Here is a 25,314-nt window from a genome sequence, read left to right on the forward strand (position 1 = left end):
GTTAAATGGGGAAGGGTGGGTGTGAAAGAGGGCAGTAAAAAAAAAAAAAAAAAAAAACTCAGCCATAATAAGAACTCCAATCAAGAAAAAAAAAGGGTCAAATTGGAAAAAATAACGCCAGTAGTCTTGTTTTTTTACTGCCCTGAATCGAAAGCTTGAGCCGCGCTGTGTGAACGTGATTAATTTCAGACCAGCACCATGTTGCTCACAACGGAGGCACCACGTTATCTCGTACTTAGCACTTCGAGCCGACAGAGGTTAGCTGTTGGAAAAGTCGATCTTGGGTTAAAAAGGTTTGGGCAGTCATGGTATACTGTATGCTCTTCACTGTTTTGAATTTAGAAGTTTACAGTGAGAATTTAATAGTGAGTAATTGACAATGCTTTTAAAGAAGTTAGAACTATTTAATCCTCGCAAAAGTGTATTTTCCAGACAGATGTTTTCTTCATTTGGTGTGGTCTTCAAATTTGAGTTTGGCGATTTTGGTAAAAGCTTGAAAAGGAAAAGGTGCCAAAATGTATGCCATTTGCATTTAACATTTTAGCTTGTATTTAGATTTCTGCTTTCTTTCGGTCTTCGTTAGATACTTGTCATGTTATTTATAACGTTTGTGCTTTTGTTTTGTGCTGTTTATTGTGCCTTATTGTCTCTTTAGAAGTCATTTCTTTCTATTTAGTTTGCAGCACACTTGCTAGTGTAAGGAGTCACACTTGACGCATACTTTCAAATCAATGTGCATCCCTCGGAAGCATCATTGTTTTACATTTAAATATTAATCATCATTCATCTACTCTTTTCTTCAACAAAACTTGATGTCTTACGAATATTTTTGACAACGTTTGCCATGTTTGTTTGGATCTCGCAAAAAAAAAAAAAAAAACGTTAATTGAGAATAGAAAGAACACAGCTTTGTTAAATAAATGTTGCTCACGCCATGAGCCTCACGGCTTAATGATGATCAAGTAGAAAATGACGCGATTATTGTCATGACCATGCTTCCAAGCGTAACTTCAAAGGAATATCATCCCAATACAGTTCGTTTCATACTTGATAGCCTACGTTTTATTTTGAAGCATTGTCTTACTTTAGATCCAGCCCTGTCGCCATACACATTTCATTGGGGCAAATGCTACTCCAATAGATGCACCAGTAGCTGGGGCATATGCTGCACAAAACAAATTCACTTCAGCCGCATACTACTTAGTATAGTAATTAATTGCTACTGTATTCACTGGACATTAACAATGCACACATTCCTATGATTTTCAGAGGTTGCATTCTATCAGGATCAGGCTGCCAATAGTTCTCAAGCAAAATTCACACTTTTAACAAGAACAGATCATTTGAAAAACTAAACAGACTGTGATGTAACAATTGGTCATCGAAGTTCCTGTAAAAGTTCCGACTGACTACTAACCAATAATTGGGAGAGAGAGACGATTACAAAGGTTTCCGAAAAAGGAGCAGTGCAATTGAGGTACAATGGAACCATACATGCAAGAAACACTGCCACACCCCCTCCTTCACCGGGTACAAGTGCCATTCAAGCTGTTCAATTGTATGAGGATAAATTTGGACAACACAGGCCTTGACGTGAAACCAACTGCTGATTTGACTGGATCAATTGCATCCTGGATTTCCACGTTTTTCCTTTTGTCTGAAAGTGTGTGTCAGAAGAGCGTGTGGAGTTAGGTAACATGTCTCCAGTGGACAGTCCTAAAGATAGATCAGACTACGCCACTTGTCAAGGAGTAGCTCATATGTAATTTAAGGAGAAGGAAAGAACAGAGTCCATTGAAGTACGCTGTGCTGCACAAACATCAGACGGAGCAGAACAGAGTTCAAGAGGCTAATGTATCAATCAGTGTTAGAATGTATAGGAATTTTATGCAAATTCTTAGACATGAAACCAGTCATAAAGCCCTTACCAGGAATTGGATCGATGAGTTACTTTTCTATTTAAAGTATTCATGTTTCCCACCTGATGTTGTTCATAGCGTACTGGAGTGCAGCATGTACAGACAAAGCTAGAAGAAAATCAGGACTCAACGTAAACTAAGTTTTTTTTATACTACTGACCACCCCACGACAGTGTTGTAAATTGCCCACTAGGAGGCAGTGAATGCACAGACATGCAGGTTTGCATGTATGCATGCGTAAATATGTTAAAAAGACCCATTTGCAAAAAAAAACAAAAAAAAAACACAACATACAAGTCATCCTTTCCAGTAAAACATCGAAGATCATGGATTTCTACTTTTCTACAATACAGTGGCGTGGCTTATCAATTCCGCGGTGTGTTGCTTGCTCAAGTTGGGGCAAATGCTATCACTTGCATTTGCAGCTTCACCCAGAATGAAGGAATAAATCTGGTCCCATGGGGAGAAGAAATACACGGCCTCTGCTCCTGAGTACGAGCAATGAAGATTGGTAGACCCTGAAGCAGTCGGAGTCTATACATTGGCCTTCACTCAGCCTCCTAAAATAACAGAAGAGAAAATCAAAACATCAATCAGAATAAAAAGAAAACAACCTCTGGACTACTTAGGTTATTGTACCATTAGATGTAGTCACACAAGTCTTCTTGCATTCTTCTTCTGTGTCAAAGCGGTTGCTGTTACCACTGCATCCTCCGAACCAGAACTGAGCACATGCGTTGGCCTGCTTGTCATAGTACCAGCGGATGGTGTATTCACGGCACAAGCCCTGATCTAGGGCCAAGGTACAGCGAGGGTCGAAGGGGGCAGCTTCTACATAAAGAAATAATGGTTTACGTCACGGAAAAGTGAGTTGAGTAATTACCTCTGTGTACATGTTTAAGAGCTTCGCTCCTGGTACCCCCCCCAAATCCTGCCCAATCAGTTATCTTGAGAAGTCACCTAATTGCAAAAAGGAGAGAACCTGTGAGTGATCTAACGATTGACAGCTGTTTGGTGATTACCTTAGAGCACAGGGGTCATACTTAAGTCATTTTATCTGGCCGGCAAAATGCTGATTTGACTTCATGTTTCTGGCTAAAATATTGGAGGTAAAAAGTTTGTTTTTTAGGGGGGGGGGCAACAACCATTTTTTGTTGCCAATCTCTCTTTTAAACCGTTTTTGCCAGCCTCTGATTTCAAAACCAGGTAAAGTGTGCGACAAATCCACTTATTTATTTAACTTCACAGTTATTTCGGCCCTCTGACAGAAACTACAATGTGGCCCACGAAAAAAAATGAGTTTGATAACCTCGCCTTAGAGGTATGTTGTTGTGAACAAGCAGGGCCATGTAAGGCAAAGAACAGGTCAAGCATAATGTGGTGAAATTGTTTCGAGCAGAGGGTTTTATCCCAATCACGTGCAATGAGATTGAGAGGGGTGTGTTTCAAAAACATGAATGTAAATGGTCATACATTTTCTAATTTCTATAGCCGCCTATCCTCACTAGGGTTGCTGGCTTGCTGGTGCCAATTCCAGCCGTCTTTGGACTCGTGTCCAACCATGCATGTTATTGGAATTTTCTGTTTATCCAGAAGAATATTTGAAAGGGGTCAGCTTGGTTCAAAGGTGTTATGGATGGAGTGGCAGTCAATTCTTCGTCTTATAGTTAAAAAAATGATGAATCGACTCAGCCATGGACCTTGCTTTGTGCATTTGGATCGTAGTTGTTTTGGAACAAAAAAGTACCTTTTCCAAAGTGACAAATTGGTCCAAAAGCACATTTCAATACTTTTGCCCATTTGGGGTATGACAGCGGCAACATATTATATGTCAGCAAAAAGATGACCTGTTGAAATCAACTGCAAATTGTAGAAATTCTATTAGTAAAATTTACCTTTGGGACTTGCCGGTCTTGGTGTAGGAACATACTTGACAGAAGTTCCATTTGCAAAAGTGTCTTCTCTGGAAGAAGGAATCGGTTGCAATGGTGTGTTGCCACGGATAAATGTGTCTCCGCGCTCAGTCCCCCATTGTGTGGTCTCTGTGTGTACTTGCTATTGGCAAAATGACACAAATCCATTACCGTTTATCCTTTCTGTAATTGTATGTACACATTTACATTGCAATGGATGTCCATACTTGTCTTCCACTGGATCCTTTATGGCCATACTGGAAGCTGTCCACTTTGTCCCCATGGTTCCCTGCGTTGGACTGATGGGTGTTCAGGAGTTCCCAGTCAGTGGCGGGCTGGTACCCATTGACGCCTTTGGCATACCTCCCATTGTTACCATTCCTGCTGTTGCTATGGCCATTATTTCCGTTAGTTACTCTGTTATATATCAGGTCTCCATTCTCATCCTCGCAGAACTGGCTGACCAACTTGGATTCCAGAGCTGTGACAGAGACACAACATAAGAACTTGCTATTATTGCATGCCCTTTCTGTGAGATTTGTCCCCCAGGCTGAGCAGCCTCACATTCCAAAGACAAATTACTTAGATTTACAGCCATGTTCTGCAACAAGAAGTTAGCATTAAATTATTTCACAAACCTAAGATCAGCATGATACCATGATACACTCACATTATTTTTATAATTTTTATCCAAAGGGGGGGGGGATTTTATATTTATATATATATATATATATATATATATATATATATATATATATATATATATATATATATATATATATATATATATATATATATATATATATATATATATATATATATATATATATATATATATATATATATATATAGACTTTCAGATGTGTAACTAACATGCCTATATCCTGCTTAGATGAAAATATTGCAAATGATCCAGGATTACAGCAGACGCTTCACACCCCTTTGTGACCATCACTTAACATTTGCCATTTTTGAGGGTGGTCCATTTCGACCATATTTTACTGTCCACTTTCATTGTCATGATGACTCATAGTAGCTAAGGAATGGCTGCTTGCTGAATCTTGATTTTTAAAAAGCATTAAAAAAAAAAAAAAAAGCAAGAAAACGTAAGGCAAAAATCTGGCAAGTGTGAAATGAGAAATATTTATCTCAGTGAAATGTAAACTGTACTTATAAAAATTATGGGAAGTAAAGAATGTATCGTTATATGCACTGAAATTTTTTAAATTAAAATTTGCACTGCTTTTTTTTAATCAAAAGAATCTATTTTTTTTAATTTATTCAACTTTTAGAGGATTTAGCTTGTCAGTTTTTTTTTTTTTTTTTTTTAAGAAATCCATTATTTTGCTCTGCACCTAAAATGAAATGCTATACTTTCCATATTTTGCGATTAAAAGTAAAGTCGACCCCTATCCTGCTGGAAACCTCCAGGATTCCCATGACCCATTGCATTCCCCTAAATATTTCAGTCTCAAATACTGTCATGTTTTTACCTGGCAAAGTGTTGAAGTCATCAATAAGGAACACATGCTCAGCGTCGGGGTCGGATGCGATCAGGTTGAGCTCCCTAAGAAATTCTGCCTGTGTTGAGTCCGAGGTGTTGACGATGCCAAGGGCAAACATTTCGATATTAGCTGCATGAGCTTCACGTACGGCGATATCGAGCTTCACCGGCTCCCGTTTGTCCGCCTGTCCATCAGTAATAACGATGGCAACTTTGCTGACTCCCAGGCGTGAACTGTAGAATGCTTCCTGGGTGGCTTTGCGAATGGCCGTACCAGTGTAGGTACCTTCTCCCATGTACTGAATGTTCCTGATGGCTTGTTTGATGTCTTGTTTGGTTGCAAAGCGAGCCAGGTTAAACACCAGCTTGACATCCAGGCTGTACAGTACCAGGCCAATCCTAGTGGAGTTACGGCCCACGGTGACTCGGTCAACCAGCGCGTTGACAAAGTCTTTGATGATCTCAAAGTTCTCTGGACCCACGCTCTCGGAGCTGTCAATGACAAACACCAGCTCCATAGGCCTCTCCTTACACTTGACCCCACACCCTGGAATGGGAATATGAGAATGAGAACACACCATATCAAGAGATTATGGGAAAGTTTAACTGCAGTAAATCTTGTAGGCTGATCACACTGGTGGCATCCAGCGATACAACAAAAATGTTGGTGAAAAAGTGCAACTGTTCAAAGTTCCAGTTGTTTTCCCACAACTTGTCTATGCCTTTCTTTCGAGTTTTCCAGCCTTATTTTGTTTCTCTTGTAACCTGCTTATGACACTGTCTGACCTTTACAATAACTAGGCACTGCTGATCATTCAATCGTGAATAGTGGCTTGGTCCCATGATGTCAAAATGTAAAGAAAACGATGAGGGCCGTTTAACAGAAGTGGGCATTTTAAATTTTTTGCTGGTCCGTCAATCGTCTATAGCCGGTGACCCAGTCCCACTTCTGCCTTCGTCGGGCCGCCATTTTCTCAAGAAAAAAGTGTACCGTATTTTCCGCGCTATAAAGCGCAGCGGACTATAAGGCTCACCCTCAATTAATGACATACTGAATTTTAAAACTTTTTCAATCACAATACAGTAATACTCAAAGTAATAACAATAATAACTCAAAAAATAACTCTAAACTCTCAATAGCATAATAACTCAATGTCAATATGACCAACCTTATTCAACTGTAAACACACAAAAGAAACAGGTAAAGCTTACTTTCTTACTTCATTCCCCATCTACAAATCCCAATCTCAATATTGATCCATATATAAGGCGCACCTGATTATAAGGCGCACCATTAGCTTTTTTAAAAAATTAAGGCTTTTAGTGGGCCTTATAGTGCGGAAAATACGGTAATTGCCAACAATTACACTTACAATTACAATCTGTGATGGACTTGACAGACCTCTGCTGTTTAAATGTTAATTCAAACTGAACTGTAAAAATGCATTGGGTGAATCATGGCTCAAAAGCCTGTCCTAATTTTTGCCTTTCAGCTCCTTGTTAGAGAACAGAACATGTGCCTTCAAATGTTTTGAGAAGGGAATATCAGATTTGACATGAACAAGTTACAGTGTACATTTTACACATGTGTACGTATTCACAAACTTTTGTGAGCGGTGCATAATATCAGGGGAAAATAAATGCTTCAATAATAACTTACCGCAAATTTCTTTGATCAGTCTAATGACGTCCTCCCTCTACAATAAATACAAAAGTTACTCAGTACACCCATCGATGAGATTAGTTCTGGTATTCAAAGAAAAACAGGATGACAAAGCAAGACTCACTGTGAGGCCTGCTTCTCCTTTGGCGCCAGATCGACCCTTATATTAGAAAATAACTCTAATTACTAACACTTTGACAGGTCCATTTGTAATGATAGGTTTGAAAGCAAATTATGCTCACCGGTTGCCCCGGGTTCCCTGAATCACCCATATCTCCTTTGAAGCCCTTCAGACCCCTCTCTCCTGGAGAACCGCGGTCACCCTGTCACACAGTCCACAAACTCAGCAACAGAATACCTTCAATCATATCAAATTGTTAAAGTCAAAGATTGCAAGCACTTTTGCTCCAGGATAGCCTTCTCCAGCAGGCCCCCTTGGTCCTGTCACTCCTTGAACCCCCTGTTCCCCCTAGAAAAGTACATTGACAGTCAAAGGAAAGACTAAAACATTTTTTTTTAAACAGCCATTGAATAAATATGGCAGAAACCAAAGATCTTATTTTACCTTTGGTCCTTGGACGCCTACTCCGGGTGGTCCCACTGGCCCCAGGGGACCTGGTCGGCCAGGATGACCCTGGATCAGAAAAGTCACATCACAATCATTAGATTCTTTTCATGCATTATTCCCTGTGACTGTCTTATTTAAGTCTCTAATTATTGTGCAATTAAAAACTGTTTCCCTTTCTCTGAGTACTTCATGATGTTTCATCCATTAATTCTTTGTGCAAAGTAACATACTATTTCTTTCTATATTCCCTCTGCCTATACAATCAAAAAGGTCTACAGCCTGGAGGAATTCAGCTTTCGATATTTCCAGGCATACCGTAGGTCTGTTGCATCTGTCAGGTTTCCAAGGCAAGCATCAGACACATTCTAAATTACATAATGCGTAAATAACCTAAATACATACATACATGGATAGAACTTTTCGCTCCACTGAGCGTGGGAATCGTCCATTGTTAAATGCACTGAAACCAGGTTGTGTGGCATTTTTCCAAATATGCTGGACTAAGATTGTTTCACATGTAAAAATGTACCTTTGGTCCTGGAAGTCCTTCACCAGGCGGTCCTGGTAAACCTGGCAGTCCTCGGAAACCAATATCTCCCTAAATGAACATGAACCCGGAGACGATAGAGGAAATATTTATAGAAAAGCAATTTCCACTGAATGTTTTTTATTTTTAAATTCATGAATAATTATTTATTTTATTCTCTCTTCTTTTATGCTGTAAAAGTCCTTACCTTTGGCCCAGGAAATCCTATTCCATCTGGGCCAGTTTCCCCTGGAAGCCCGGGTAGACCAGGGGGGCCCTAAAAAATAAACTATATATATATATATATATATATATATATATATATATATATATATATATATATATATATATATATACACTGTATATATGTACATATGTTTGCGCGTGTGCGGGTAGAAATATCACAATTATTGAATGAATGAGTCCTTATCCTGTTATCCTGTCATATATATTGTATTTAAACTACAGTGGCCTTATTGTATTTACATTGATTTGCTTAGAATCTGTTGATTGCGGCTTATCGGTAGCTCAAAGCAAAATATTGACAAAGTCAGTGACAAAGAGAAAGGTGAAAGGCTAAACAATGCAATGAGTTGGGAAGGAAATGAATGGTGGAAGTTAAGAGGTTAGTGGGCAGACAAACAAGTCCTTGTGCACATCACCATGGGACCAGGATAGCCCTCTCCTTTAGGACCAAATGGACCTGCAGGGCCTGGATCTCCATGATCACCCTATGGCACATGGATACAGGACATACAAGTAAAGCCATACATTTTTTTTTATATGTTGCAATGCAGAGTGTTTCATCCATTCAGTAAAACTGCATAGCATTCAGCATACAACATGCTAAATTACACAACATACAGTGCAAGCAGACAGGATTTCACCTTTGGACCAGGAAGGCCATAGCCGGTTTCCCCAATTGGTCCTGGAGGGCCGCTTGGTCCAACATCACCCTAGAGCACAGGTTACAGCTACATGTTAGCAGAAGGAAGCTAGCTACTTGAATGGCTGCGTTTTACAGCCTCAATACATGACCAAGCTTTCTTGCTCTTAAAATGGAATTTACCTTGGGTCCCATTACGAAGCGTCCAGGTGGACCAGGTAAACCCACCCTGCCTTGTGACCCTGGTTCACCCTTAATAATTTAATGACGACAATATAAGGTACAGTAAATGTGTGTCATTTATCTTTCATTCATGCAATTAAAAATACTTTTTTCTGTGATTTGCATTCAAAACATCCATCTAGAAGAAGTCATTCAGATGACAGTTAAAGTAATCCTTCCTCACCTTGGGTCCTAAGGGGCCACTAATGCCAGGTGGCCCAGTCAAGCCTCTTATTCCCCTTTGACCTTGGTCACCCTTAATGGTTAAATGGAAAATACAGTCATTAATTAGTCACGTACAGCTCAACAATGCCCAACAACAAAGTAAGAAAACCCTTTTACCTTTTCACCTTGTGTTCCTATCCCAGGTGCTCCTTCTGCCCCCCTAAGTCCTGGAGTTCCAGGCTCACCCTAAAGTCACACAGCACACCAACATGCATCCAATGCTAAATCTACAGTTAGCTTCCGGGAGTATCAGGTCACTGAGAATGAGGCAACAATGGATCCAGGAGAAATAATAATCAAGATGATTGACTAATTTTCGATGTTTCAAACAAATGAAAGCCACCCTTTCAATAATGTTCTACATCGCTAATCCTTTTCAGGGTTCCGCGGAGCTGGAGTGTAATCCTTCTAATTTCAGGGCAAAATGCTTACGAGTACTACTCCCTAGATTACTTCACACATTGGTGGAGCTTATTGAAATTGCTGGAACATCTGCTTATGATGACTGTAATTTCCACATCCTTCCATCCATTCATTTTCTTAATCGCTTGTCCTCATAAGTCACGAGCATGCCAGAGTCTATCTCAGTTGTCTTTGGGCAGTAGGCGGGGTAAACCCTAAACCGGTTGTCAGTCAATCGTACGGCACACAGCAACAAACAACCATTCACAAACACTTACGGGAAAAAGATCATTTTGTGACACATAACCATCAAATATCTAGTGTTTGATTCAAAACCATTGTGGTGGTGTATGGAGGCAAAACCATCAAAAAAAACTCTTTCCCTTCAAGTATTTTGAATTTGTCAGATACAAGCGATGGTTCCTCAACTTGTTGGAGGTGCCGAAGTCCACCGATTTCTCTTATTTCACCGAACCCTTCTTTAGTGATTGTTAAAATGTTATTGTATGTTAGTGTATATGTTGTTTTACTGTTGCACAAAATAAATTGTACTGAAGGACCAAGCATTGTAGCCTGGGGCTTGTCATCACGATCTGAAACTATGAGTTTGGTATGCCTTGACCTACTCAGCGGACCCCTGAGACCAACTTGCCGAACCCCTGGGGTTTTCAACCTTGGTTAAGAATCACTGTACTAAATCAATAAAGACCTCAAACCTACCTTCTGCCCAGGAGCGCCGTCCTCCCCTGGCAAGCCCGGTAACCCCGATATACCCGGTGATCCTTGCTCACCCTGAGGGCAAGTGTCATTTTACTCTTTGAAAATGTTTTACATTTGTGAGACTTAATGGAACAAATGGTGACATTTGGCCATCACACCTTATCTCCATGTTCTCCCACTCCTCTTTCCCCTGGGGCCCCAGTCTCACCCGGCAACCCCTGGTCTCCCTGGTTCATACAAGAAAACAGGGCACAGAGAGTAAACTGCCAGGTTGTCCAACAAACCATGGATAAATATTTTTTTTAATCAATGATTGTAAACGGACATCTCGTGTGTGACAAAGTAAGTTTTGGACATTTTCCGATTATGACGGTTTCCAATAAACCAATTTGTTGTACACACCTTTGGTCCAGGTAGGCCTTCTCCCTGTGGACCCCGTAGCCCCGGTGGCCCTCTCGGACCTTCAATGCCCTGTAATGATGTCATTTATGAAGATAATCAGAGCTGAAATGTGACTAAAACACAGACCAAAGACAAATGTTCAGCATACTTGCCTTCTCACCCTGGATACCCGGACCAGGTAGGCCGACAAGGCCTGCAGGACCGGAAGGGCCAAGCTCTCCCTGTAACGCATGTTAGCAATGACAATAAGTAAATGTCGGTAGCAATTTGGTAGAATGGTCCGCACCTAACTGGCCAGATAGGTTGCATTCGGACCACATCCCAACACTAATGTAGATCGAGTGCTGGTCATTCAACATATTTTGTCAGTGTGTGAACATGTGAACAATGGAAATCAGACTCTCTGAATCATTGAACTACATTATCAAACTGTGCCCCAAATTGGGTTTAGGGGTTGTTTTGCTTGGGGTTCAATGTGGAGCATTTTGTATGCAGCACTGGTTGTTTAAAGAGCACTATAAATACAGTTGAGTTGTCCACAGTTAGAGCTCCATACATCACTTGCGCCCATCCTATTCGCATATAGCGTAGAAGCTTCTAGAAAACGCATTTGTGCCAACTCTTGAAAGTCTTCACTTTATCTTCATGCCTTTGGGAAACCTACCCAACCAGACCTCTTATTTACGATCTTCTGTCTTTTTTTTTTTTTTTTAATGTACCTTGTCTCCTTTAATTCCGAAACCTGATGCTCCTCTGGGCCCCCGTGGCCCCTCCAAGCCTCGCTCCCCCTGTGAGCAGTGACAAAGAAGTTAATCCATGGCATATAGAGTAAATAGATGTAAAAACACATGAGCATTGTCTAAGCTCAGCTCCTAAAAGAGGTAGTTGCTAAGATGCTGATTTCATTTATTGTGATGCCCTTTCTATATTATCTCGCCACCCCGGGGCACTAATCTATGGGAAGAAAGGTCATTTTGCTCAAAGCTGCAGTAAATCGGCAGCTTGTTCAGTCATGTAAAAAATATTTTACAGTGAATACCTGATCTGCGAGCCCACAATTGATTATTGAGAATAAATACCAACGTTTAGAACAAACTTTTGAGGTTCTGCTGTGGCACAGAACATCTAGGTTGACCTTCTAAGAACTTGAGTCTATATCTATAGCGTTATTCATGTAATCATTAAGCGATTACCATATGACTACCTAACATTCTATTATGCATAATTAAGCATTGGCTTAATGGTGGCACACAACGATGCCTCAAGATCTCTGATGACAGTCATGGTGTTTTTTCATGTGACTGTTGCGTGCTCACACCATCAAACGAGGGCGGCTGCAGGTGTCTTCATATGCTGAGCCAAAGACTGACAGATCGCAATGCTCGCTGAATGTAATTCACCGGAAGGGCTTTGTATAATTAACACTTGAAAATTCATTTGTCATCAACCTTCTGGTAAAGCACCTTGAAATCTGTGTTTTGGCTTAAGACAGTGGATGCGTTTGAGTTGAAAATTATTGCATGACATACATTCACGTTGCTTTAATGGGAAAAAAGCCTATTCCATAAAGGTCAGCTTTGCATACCTTTGGACCCGGGAGACCTTCCCCCAAAAGTCCCCTTTCTCCTTGGATTCCCTGTGGCCCTTGAGGTCCCTGAACGCAAAAAATGAATATAAACAAGTGCAGGACATACACGAGTCAAGGTTTCTTGCTTTTATTTGGAAGGTGGTAACAGATTTTTTAGAGCTAACATTTCCTACAGAAGCTTTATGAAATATGACAAATTTTAAATTTAAACAAATATGTGACAGTTCAATGGATAAAGTCCAGGAGGCACACACTGGAAGTTTCATTGTCTAATTGAATATTTGACAGGAAATTGTGAATAAATTTTCAGTGTGGATCAGGAAGGCATTCAAAAATTGGTATGATTACACAGTTACTTGTTTGGAATTTTTTTTAACTGACGTCATTAATGTAAAGATTGTCATTCACAAATCCATCAAAAGTACTCTCAATCAACATGATCATCTTAAAAAGGAGCATCCAAAAAAAAAAAAAAAAAACTTATACACTTATAAATGACCTTGAACAATGTTCCAGGGACTGAGTATGTTTGTGGTTGAACCAATAGGTTGTGGTTTTCTGGGAAGGTTTGAAGGATTGTGGAGAAAGAGATGTGTTGTCTTTGTATTTTTCTGTTTATTGCAGTAGTATGTTCTCCTCTAAATTGAAAAGATGAATCACAATAAACCACAATAAAAATGTTCCTTGAATGGAAGGACAGGGAGCCGTAAAAAAATTCTTATGAAAACATAACCTTCCTGATTGCATGGCTATATAGGATGCCATAATGTGCACGCTTTGTTTGGATTACTCACCGGTGGTCCAGGCTCACCAAGGCCCACTGGACCTATTGGCCCTGGTAGCCCCTGATGACCAATACTCCCCTGTTGAGTTAAGCACAAACAAATGAACAGTGGACAATTACTTTTAAACAAGGATTTTAGGCCCACGGTCAAATATTCTGGTTTCGAGTCTTATCTTTGCCTCTCTTTGGAGGGTTTACATGGACATTTTCTCCTTGTGATTTGTTTCAATCGTTTGATTTATTAAAGGAGGTAATTTGTCCACAGTTTGGAATTGGAGTATGGATTGATGTTTGTTTATCGCGTTTGTGTTCTCAGTCCTGAGACTACCGTGTGGCCCAAAGTCAGAAGGGACTGGCCTTGTCAAGCTTGCTCCCACAGTTTGAAAGCATCTCCAAAGTTCACTGAATGAATGAAGTCTAGGGGGCGTGAAATTGGCAGCTACTTCTTGGGTACTGATTAATGCAAAGGGATAACACGCTGTCAAATCCTTCAGAAATGTCCATTTTTTTATATGTTATTAATAATAATAATCACGTTTTGAAAATGTGAATGATTTCTCACAGATGTTTCGAATAAGTTAGGAAACAGGTACTCAATATGCAACATCATTTCTAGAAATATCTGCAAGTGTATCCATTTCAAATGCACTTCCACAACATTCTTTGAATATCACTGTGGCCTATCAGTGCTGAGGGCTGCGGGCTACTCAAGTGGCCCTTGGGGACGAGCTCGTGTCAGCGGGCTCCTGCTTTATCAATGTACATACCAGTAATTTATGGATGAACTTGAAATATGAAGCCCTACAGAAAGTCAAGTTCGATTGCCCCCTGCTGGCCTTTAAATATAATGCAAGTTGATGGAAATGGATGGGAATACATACAGGTACAGTACTAATACTGCATACTGTACTCCACATGGATTAATGGAAAGCTGAACCTTTTGTCCTGGGAGCCCGATTCCTGTATCCCCTTGGATTCCAGGTGGACCAGGAAGTCCACGTTCGCCCTGTAAAAAAAAAAAAAAGAGGCAGCGAAACATGAATTGCACTGGATGTGTGAACTCACTCGGACGTGATTAGACATTTGGAATATTTTCCTAACATAATTAACATTGATGTCTTATTTGGTATACGTATTTCCATGTTTTCCAGTGCTTAAGAGGAAGCGCATTAGAGGATAGTAGGCTGCCGGTATGGTTGGAAATTAATTCTAACTGCGACTACCTATTTTTGTCTGTCCCCATCCTTTCAGACATGTTAGAACAACGCTAAAACCCCAACATTAGTCTGCTATTCAGGTGATATGGCACGACAGGCAGACAATCCAACGGACGCATTCTTCCAAAGTAATTACGTAGGGAACAGAGGACGGTCTGGGATCACAGGCTTGTAGCACAGTTAGCAGCTAGAAACACAGCTTGGGGGCTCAGAAAATTGAGAACAGCCAAATAAGATGAAAAGGTACATGTTTTATTTAAGAGTGGTCTCCTACACTCAATATAGGTAAAATACTTAATCCCTCCATGGGAGAGTCACATGGAACATTCCTTCCATTTTTACTTCAAGTAAGCAGAATGGACAATACTATTTCCAACCACCACTTTGGTCCTTATAATGTATCTAATAATAATGATGAGTATGTAGTGGCTAAAAAGTCACTGTTCTCAAGGCATGCCAACTTGCTCAAGGGCATTTGGGAAGTACTGTATTTGGGAACCAATCAGTTCTCCAACCATTAATTGCCAATTTTTCCAGTTTGTCTGCCGCGGGACATGAACAGCGGCCTCTGGTTCATAAGTGTTGGCAGATGAGCTTAGACTGGAGTAGACTAGAGTATCGTTGTTGTGCATGAGCAATGACTTGACCGCAGCTTGTCTTAAAATTTAGGGGATTCTATTTTCGGTAAACTTTGAAAAATGCAAATTTGTTTGAACTATTGACTTTACAGACGTTGACCTAGTGACACCATTGAGAAAGAAATTAAATCCAACAAAACGGATATCAGCTTTATGCACGCATCATGAGTGCTTTTGAAGGACACCTTTGAGCAATGCTCTAAGTCAGGGGTTCTCAAATGGGGGTATGAATTCTCATGGGGGTACTTTCAAGATGTTAAATTAAACAAACGAACATGCAAAAGTCATTTAAAAATCGTTATTGACCAATGTTTCAGGAAAACATAATTACTAAAAATTATGTTCAGTAACTTAATCAATTTCATTATTTATTTTTGTGAACATGTCAACTGTAATCTCGAAAGACGAGGATTTACGTTGTAATTACATGTTATGTTATAATTTGTTTTGAGAACAAGTCTGACACTTTTTGTTGATTGTTCTAATGGACAAATAGTGTATTTATAATAATTAAGTTAATGAATTATTTCTGTAAACAGATCTCTACTATAGTCCATTTTAATATGTTTCTGTCGACAAATACTTGTTTATAATTATTTCTTTTTGAGAACAGGACTGACACGTTTTGTTATTATTTATATTATTATTATTATATTTATTTTGTTATTATTTTTTGTGGACAAACATTTATTAATAATTAAGTAATTTATTTTTTTTAACAGATCTCTACTGTAATCCAAAAGAAGACGCTTTATGTTTAATATTTTTCTGACAGATATTTATTCATAATTATTTCTTTTTGAGAGCTGATTGTTAATGTTGATTTTTTTTGTGGACAATAATTAAGGTTTTGTTTTTTTCTTGATAACAGATCTCTTCTACGATCCAAAGAGGACACTTTATGTTGATTATTTTTTTGTGGACCAATACAAATGAGGTTTGAAAGGTGCTGAAGTTGAATAAATCAGACAATGGCACACTTTGTCTTTTTTTTTTGTTTTTTTAACTAAAAAATGCTTTGCTCTGGTTAACCCTAACCCTAACCCTAACCCTAAAGGGTACTTGGCTGAAAACACATTACATCACCCAAAAAAAGGTTGAGAATAAAATTATATATATCTTTTTATTTATTCATATATATATATATATATATATATATATATATATATATATATATATATATATATATATATATATATATATATATATATATATATATATGATTAAATAAAAAGATTGACATGAGAAGCTTGGTCAGTCACTGTTCAGAACAGAGCATCTTCTGTGCTGCCATTTTGTTCCTTGATACGTTTACTGTATTGCATATTCCTGCTCCTTGCTTGGAAACCACCATCAAATGACTTACTTTTTTACCAGTCACACCTTCAGGTCCGAGATCACCAGGAGGACCAGGTAAACCCTAGACAGAGATTAAATGTGTGAACACAGTATGATAGTGGCGTTTCAATTTTTTGTAGAATTACATGAAACACAAAGGAACTTTAAGACTATGTAAGATTTAGAGAATCTCAAAACAGAAAAACAAATGTGCATTTTTGCAAAACTAACCATTACTTTGACTTGACAAAAATTTGGACTTAGTTGAGTACCAAATGTGTAGTGTAAATAAATACATAAGATTGGCTTTTTTTGGTCTAAAACTGAATTTACCTGAAGTCCACGGTTTCCTCTTGGACCGATGGGCCCTTCGGGACCCTGTAAGACAGTGAAACGTGCCCATCGTTAATATCGACAACAGATCGAAAACTGCTCATTTAGAATTAGTTGGGCAATGAAAATATTAAGTATAGGTCATACAGTGCAAGTGGCGGGAAAAGAAATTTGGCCTATAATCGTCAACGTACTATATCGTATGATATACAATGCAACTTTTGATAATCATGGTCAGAGATGACATAACTATTGTTGTTGACATAATTATGAAAGGACGTACTCTGTCTCCCTTAATTCCAGGAGAGCCACATTCTCCTCGCTCCCCCTAAAAAAAGAATAAAAGAAGAAATGAAAACATGAAACGTAATAGCATTCGAACACAGAGCGAGCCAAGTAATCTATTTGTTTGGATTTTTCGAGTCAGAATTTGCAATTAGGAGTATGTTGGTCAAAAGCCAAGAAAAATGAAGTCACAAAATACACCTGCATGAAGTAACAAAAGACACCTGCAGGCAAGATGATAATTACAAGAAAATATTTCATTATAGTCGTTTGCGCAATACCTGCTCTCCTTTGTATCCTGGCCTGCCCTGTGTGAACCAAACACAAATGTTCCAAACCATGTTATTTTCAATGTTTCTTTTAGATTTCTTATATTTCTACCTCAATTTCAATAAATAAATAAACTAACCTCAGCTCCCTCTCGACCGGGCAGTCCGCTAAGCCCGGCTTCACCCTTGAAAGGAAAGATGTTGAATGAGGTTTGCAGTATTGTCAGACAAAACCAGGTAAGAATTTAAAGGGATAATAAACTTCAGAATCAGAATTTTTTTAACCACCTTTAGCAGTTTTATTTAACACACACACACACACATATATATATATATATATATATATATATATATATATATATATATATATATATATATATATATATATATATATATATATATATATATATATATATACTTTTGAAAACACATCTTCCACTAGCCATCGACTGAAAATGACACCACAAGTGCTCAGGGCTCACACAAGAGCCAATCACGGCTGAGCTTGTGACCATCACCTGAGCAAATCCAGAAAACTGGATTAGCCATGATGCGCATATGATGTAATTTTCAGTCGACGGCATGTGGAATATGGTTTTTTAAAGTTATTATGCATATAAATTGGTTTGGTTATCAAAACATTCATTGACAAAATATGAATCCTTTTCTGATGAAAAAAAGTGTAAATAAGTTTAACATCCCTTTTCATTAATGCGCATCACCTTGTTTCCCTTTGGTCCTGGGATGCCATCCTCTCCAGGGCGTCCCTTCTTGCCCTGCACAGAATTTTTTTTGAAGTTTCAAAAAAAAAATGAAAAAAAAGAGGAAATTTAATCTTTTCAAACAAAGGTTATTTTTGGTTATTCTCTTATCGAGGAGTTGACAAATTTGTGTGGCGAGGGCTTATCAAGCAATGGTATATCACTTAAATATTGTTTGTGAACTGATTTCTAAACTTCACTTTGTTTTGGAGACAATAAAAGAAAAAAACACAGCGCCTGAACCTGAACAATTCCTCTTGAAGCCTAAGTTCAAGAAGATCTGAGGCCAAAGGTGTTTCAATCATGTGACTATCAAGTTTTGTTGCGCTGATCTGGGTGTTGTCAATGAAGTTTCCGCCCTTGACTACACATATGGCCTGCCTCAGCCACAGGCCTGCTGCCATGACATGAAACGGTGTTTGCTCAGGGTATTGGGTAAAAAGAATCTCAAGCAAACATCTCTTTTTGGCAGACAAAGAATCGAGATTTTACTCATGTAAAATATGTGCCCGCGTAAAAATGTGTTTAGGCCTGCTCTCAATAAAGTCAACAAGTAATTTGCAACATTCTAAGGGACTATTTCAAAGCCATTTTCCACCCAAACCTTGTAATTATGTCACTTGTTGGCAGCAGTATCTGTCTTTGTCTGCAATGTCTCGATAAAGAAAAGATCCCAAAGTGAGACTCCTTGGTGTTGTATGTTGCAACGCGTGGAGGGAATACTCACAGCCGGGCCGCTGGGCCCCCGCTCACCCTTCTCACATGCGCACAGGCTCTGCACAGGGGGACACTTAAACACAGCGTGGACAGAGACTTTTAGAGGAGGGGTTATTCAGGGACACAAATCACATCATAAGTGTTTGGGCTTACCCCTTCCTCTGCCAGTGTTGTCTGCGGGGAGGGGAAATAAAAAAGACTTTAACATTGGGTCTAATGCACCATGATTAATCAGGAACGTAAAATAGCGACGCATGCGTAGGCTATTTTAGTACCGTTGTTCGTTGCCAGGTAATGGAGTGAAGTTGTCAACGATGCTGAGTGCAAAAATGCAAGTGTTGTACTAGGTTGGCCCTAACTGATATGTGATTTTGTTCCACTGATACAAAGTTATTTGAATTCACGAAAACCCACAAACTTAGCGCAATCTGAAAACTCGTTATCGTTAATGAAAGAAAATAATGACTTTTTTTTTTTTTAAATGCAAACAAACTGAACCTAAACCTTTGAATATAACTAAAGAATACCTAATACAGTAACTACAGCTACAGCGAACATGTCCTTCATTTTCGTACCTGGCAGTTAATTTCATATGTGATACTTTTGAGAGGATTTTAAATGTGTCGTTAAATGCATTTAGATCCGATTTTAGCCTGGAAAAGCACATTTCAGACAGTCTGAGAGTTTTCATCCTTTTAATGTGTGTTAGGGCTGATCGATCCAAGTATCGATAGAAGCAATGCTACGGTCGATATCGGTACCGTATCAATACCAACAAGTTCTTAGCAAGGTATTAATCCATTATGGTTTCTCAAGGGTCCCTTACGTAAATCTTTTTAGTAAATGTACATGGGATGCACTTGCTGCCCGCTATGCAATAGCTACTGTCATTTGTATTTCAAGTATGGCTTTCTATTTTGTAGCACATTTTATTGGTTTTCATAGTTTTAATTGCAGTATCATGTTTAGAGTGTATTTCTGCTTTGATTCCAATCACCATGTCTGGCTCCCCATGTTCCTTTATTAGAATATTTTTTTCCGTGCCAACCGTAAAACTTTAATATTATGATGATGCGGTTGAAAACTTTATAAGAAAGTTTAATTAAAAAAAATGTGCCAATGAGGGGGCGGCTCGGTGGCGTAGTGAATAGCACGTCTGCTAGGTGATCAAATCCACCTGGCTCCAGCCTTCCTGTGTGGAGTTTGCATGTTCTCCCTTAGCCCGCGTGGGTTCTCTCTCTCACTTTCTAACTCACATATTGTCTAAATGCTTAAAACATATCATTTTCCCTGCACTGTCACAGAGTATTGACTTGTGCATGTGCATACTTTGTGGCATTATGGTAAAAAATGCCAAATGAACATTATAACACCATAAAATCATAAACAGCTTTCAGGTGTTCAATTTTCAAATGTATTGGTATAATGTAAACCAGATGTTAAAAGTTTTTTTTTTTTTACTTGTGCATGACAGGATGAATTATAAAAGTTCCAAAACTACTAAAAACAGATTTCACCTTAAACAGCATACTGTCAAATTCAGCTACTTTCTTGAGTTATCTGAAGGATTTGGTGTGCATGTTCATTCTTGCTCAATTGTACTGTACTAGCACCTAATTTTCCCACAGACATTTAATGGGGCACATGTGTTTGTATCTACCACATGCCGCATTACAGTACAGTATACAGTTGTTCTACATCGAACAGAAATGACCTCTCGTGATTCACATGCTGCAGGTTTTTTTTTTTCTAATTTAATTCCTCTTTTGTTTACATTTTTATTTTTATATTTTTTTGATCAGTTCATCATCGTCCTGTAGCCTATTTGGCATAACCGCTTATCCTGTTCATTGTGATTGTTGGGGATAAGCTTACTTTGGCAGACTCAACAGACAACCACACATGCTCAAATTTAACACCATCGAGTGGGAAATGTGCTCGCTGTCCCTGCATTGTAGTCAGCCCAACAAACCATGTACTTTATTCTCTATATTGCAAATTGAATTAATGAACTGTTCCCTATATTGTAGGATGTCTCCTCAGGTAAAAAAAAAAAAAAAAGGAACAAATAATCATTTAAATAGCATCAGTCTAAAAGAAAAATGTCGGACCACTGGGCATCTAACTTGGGTTTGCGTGCACTTAGCATAGAGCAGATCAACAGCAATTAAGTTTGACCATCTGATCTCAAGCGTGCATGCATTCCAGACTCGACATTTACTCACAATCTCCCGGACAACTTTTTCCACGATGCCTCTGTCCTGCAAGTTATGAAGGTAGCGTGAGGCTGGCGAGCTTGCAATTAAGCGCAGCTGGGCAATATTGGCAGATTCTTTAGCTTCTGGCGTGATTCCGATGGTGAAGAAGCGGACTCCCTGGTTCTTGGCCTCCGCCACAGCCGACGATATGTCTGGGTTCCTCGGATGCGAGATCCCATCGAAAAGCAAAATGGCCACCTTGATGCTGCTGGGAGCCGACTCTTCCAGGTAGATACGCGTGAGGTTCGTGATGGCGTAAGTGATGTAGGTGCCATGGCCGATGTATGTCATGGGAGCTATGCGGGCCTTGAAATTGTCGGCACCCTTCCACTGCTTGAAGGTCTGCTCTATGATGACATGGCTGCTGTACTGAAGGAGGGCCGAGCGACTGAGGAGGCTGCGGCCGCTCTGCATGCGGAGGCCCTGCAGTCGTTCGGTTACTTCTGTTGCAAACCGCTTCTCCTGGGCATGGTTGTCTTTGGCGCTCTCAGAGCTGTCAATCAAAAACGCTAGTTCCAGGCTACAGCTATCATCCGACAGTGCTGAGAACACAACGTGAGATCGAGTCATGAACGGCTTGCTACAGCGTTTCCAACATGACTTTAATTTTGCAAAGTTAGGCGGGTCTTCAAAATAAAGAATGATTGTATATTTAGAATCATCCTAAAAAGGTTTCGAGCTCTGCAGAGGGCATCAATTTACATTTGAAAGACGGAGTGTGGATGTGGGGTACCTATAAAGCTCCAAAGTTTAAGTTTTTGACCTAGCCCTCTTGTTTCTCAAGAAATCCCAAGCGCTACTTAGAGTACAATTTGGGGTCACTTTGCCTTAAATTTGAGTGAAAACACTAACCCTGTTAGCGGTTAATTTCATGTACAGTGTGTGCAAAATGAATACAAGTACATATGACAAACATATAAAATAAATACAGTACAAGCAAATGTGTGTTGAATCTTGCAATCGAGCATAAATGAGATTTTGACTGTCATTACAATTTCTGTTTTTGTCTCATCACTGATAACATCACAGAAAGCCAAAGAAAATATACAAAATACATGCAAGGCATTAAAAAAAAAAAGCAAAGGTGATTGCCAGCATGTTCCATCGTCTCTTATTTTTTGTTAGTCTGCCCGGGGAAGTGAACAGAAAAGGAATCTCATTGTGTAGTGTTACTATGCATATGACAATAAAACTCTTGACTTCTTTATCTGAAAAGGTTAGCCCAACAATTGCATCTTTGATCTTTTTAATGCATTACCTTTCTAGGCAAAGTTGTTTTGACAACTTTGAAGCATAACAATGTCATGACCAAATAAAGGCAGAGTTCATTAAGACTGACTTACATTTTCCATTTTGTGGCACAAAATTGTTTGTGTATTGTCTGTTTTTCCTCCTAGTGGTCACCTCCTCTTCAAGTCCTCTGTAGCCCTGTGCCCAAATGCCTTGCAGCCCCCACAGGAGCATAAACCAGTGTACTGAAGGCATCAGCAGCATGCCGTCCTTGAATCGGAAGTGATGGCATTGAAAGTGTTAATAAAGCTGAACAGGTCATTAAAAAAAATGCCTTGACAAGCAGAACTCACCATGTGGATATTTAAAGTTCTTCAGGTGATGAACAATTTAATGCTCCCCTGACAGAAACGACATTAGGAGGAAAACCGTTCCAATATGGTCAAGGAAGATTGTTTACATGCACCGTTTTGTTCAATCCCGTGTCCACAGAGCCTGATAGTATTCAGCTGTGAATAATGATGTTCATCGGCTGACCAAACCATGCATGTATCGTGGTTCTAACATTTGTGCGTTGCATAAAATGTGCAGTAAGTGAACATAGGACCAGCCCATTTCTGGGAGGGCACCTCTAGACACTCTCGAAAAGGATAGCGAGTGCTTTTACATTCCACCCATTGACCTTTTCAATGGTCTGTTCACCTCACCACTCCAAATGGAAAATTGCAGGGAATAATTGTAATAACTTCTCACGGGAAAACTAGAAATCTTTATCACTACCACATATTAGCTTAAGTCTTGCTGTAATTATGTCTAACTCTGGATTAAAGCAAGACTACAGAAGCTGCAGCAAGCATCACATAACTCGTCTGTCTCTGTGGTGACAGTGTGTGTGTGTGCAAGTGTTTTTATTGCCAAGTGGTGTACCTTCTGAAAGCACAGAACGGTGGGCTGCCACTTAAGAATGCGTGCCCTTAAATCTGCTGTCTGTATGGCTGATGAATAATATCTGCTACAGTATGAGAGTAGATATGACAGGAATGGGAATTTGAAAGAAAACTGCCAGTTCCTATTGCGTTACATGCACATTCAAATCACATCAAGTGATCCTGTGAATAGAAGAGTGTTATGTTATGATTGCTTGGATTGAAGGTTGTCCAGATTTTACATTTGAGTATCTTTTCAAATGAACAGCATTTCTGGAAAAACAGACTATGCATGTAATATGTATATTTTTCTGTTTCAAATCAAATATTTTGACTGTACAAACGTTTTCTTTATCAAAACTCAATTATTTGCATAGCAGAACATACACAATATTAATGGTGGACATCTTTACAGGGTATATGCAAGCACTGCAGAACAAAAATGTATAAGGGTGATAAAGAATCTCTTGTGTGTCATAATGCTTTACCAGCACAAATTAAGTTGTATTTAGTATTGTACTGTTTGTGTTGCATTTGATATCATTAAACTGTAGCTTATCATTTATTTACAACATTGATTCTGTGTTGTAGGCCATCTAAAGTATTTTCTGCAGCTGCAGGGCTGTTTGAGTTTGTAATCATATTGGCATTGACATGTGCTTAATCAGGGAAAGGGAGCACGTTGAGTCTTGTGTCAGCTGGTCTGTTGTGAACAGATTCCGCCTCACCCCTTCGCCTTTGATGTAGCTATGGTAACCCCAAATTATAGAAAGCAGCAACTATTGAAAACACTCCCTACTTGAAGGTCCAGATGAGCGCAAGATCTTTTGATACAAATATTTGGTACTCTACATGTCCTCGCAATAGCCCTGAAAGCACGGCTTTTCAGTCATCACTCCTCAAACTTGACTTTGGGGCATGTTTGGAGTGCAAAAATCAAGTATTTGCTGTGTTTTGTCAGGCAACTACAGACGCGTTGAGTTGCTTTATTGCAACCATAAGAATTTATGTGATCACTGCTGAACCTTCTGGAGTGCCTTGGCACAAGAATCAAAGTTTCTGCATGTTACTTTTACAAGACAAACACCACAAATTGAAGTCAAATTGGTTTCTATTGAACTCTGCTGGTTAAATTAAATATTGAAACAATGTGGTGACATTATACCAACCAATGTGGTGAGAATTGTGGTCTAGCTGTGGTGAGAACCGAGGCCAGCATACGATACGACTGTCTGATCGTAACCATTACAGTATATAATCATAATTCCTAAAAATGTTGCAAACATTGCTCAGAATGCCATATATACAGTATATGACATCATTGTCGCATCGTGCTTTTCTATTACCACACATTTCGTTGTGCCTCTTACAAAAGGAATACATTATTAATAATTTCCAAAAGTCTAGGGCCTATACAGTTTTAGTTATTTTTTTTTTTTTTTATTTTGGGAATCCATCTATCCAAATTTAGTAACACTTAATTCATGGTCAAAGTGAAACTACGTAGAACTTGACCCAAATGGTTCCTTATGATACGGGTTGACTTATAAGGACGGCATCTGTGGACAACCATTCATATTGAAATTCACACATCTGGAGAATAAGAAGTTGCGTTAGAAAAGTTGTCACAAAATGTATATTTCTTACCCAAAAGACACATGTTCCCCTTCGCTTATTATCGCATCACATATTATCGCTTACCATCGCAATGGGGTGGCCAAAGACAGAGTTGCTGAAAGTCCTTCCAGGAGCCAGGAGAGCCTGACAGAGGAACCTGAAAAAGTCTCTCTTTGCTCTCGGAAGTTTATTTTAGAATAAAGATTACGACAAATTTAGGGTTTTACATTTTCTCTGCTCACTACTTAACTGATCGGTTCAGTACACATTTAATAAATAAACACGACGAAATCAACTATTTTTGCTTTTTAATATTTACAGTGCAATATGTGAGTTTCTTTCAAATAAACTGAGCAACCGCCATTGATCGTTTCAGTGCGCAGCAATGTCGGTGAAGTTGCGG

The 25,314-nt window shown here is 39.1% G+C and overlaps 1 protein-coding gene across 1 annotated transcript; it reads right to left on the bottom strand.

Moving 5' to 3' along the window:
- Positions 1-1,039: 1,039 nt before the first annotated feature.
- Positions 1,040-24,976, bottom strand: LOC148427819 (uncharacterized). The gene is made up of 37 exons (XM_088407365.1): positions 24,942-24,976; positions 22,722-22,769; positions 22,482-22,638; positions 21,106-21,680; positions 19,034-19,054; positions 18,891-18,953; positions 18,125-18,178; positions 17,543-17,587; positions 17,415-17,441; positions 17,132-17,176; positions 16,849-16,893; positions 16,544-16,597; positions 14,260-14,328; positions 13,333-13,401; positions 12,536-12,604; positions 11,670-11,738; positions 11,103-11,171; positions 10,951-11,019; positions 10,707-10,775; positions 10,549-10,620; positions 9,544-9,612; positions 9,386-9,457; positions 9,163-9,231; positions 8,981-9,049; positions 8,756-8,824; positions 8,302-8,370; positions 8,097-8,165; positions 7,565-7,633; positions 7,400-7,468; positions 7,242-7,322; positions 7,124-7,159; positions 6,997-7,033; positions 5,326-5,883; positions 4,060-4,313; positions 3,815-3,974; positions 2,559-2,750; positions 1,040-2,479 (listed from the first exon to the last, which is right to left on the bottom strand). The coding sequence occupies exons 2-37, from the start codon at positions 22,722-22,724 to the stop codon at positions 2,472-2,474; spliced, it is 3,594 nt and encodes a 1,197-aa protein (XP_088263491.1). The 5' UTR covers positions 22,725-22,769; positions 24,942-24,976; the 3' UTR covers positions 1,040-2,471.
- Between the last annotated feature and the right edge of the window lie 338 nt (positions 24,977-25,314).

This window comes from Hippichthys cyanospilos, chromosome 2 (assembly GCF_059441005.1).
Source record: "Hippichthys cyanospilos isolate Australia breed blue-spotted pipefish chromosome 2, RoL_Hcya_1.0, whole genome shotgun sequence".
Classification (NCBI taxonomy): Eukaryota; Metazoa; Chordata; class Actinopteri; order Syngnathiformes; family Syngnathidae; genus Hippichthys; species Hippichthys cyanospilos.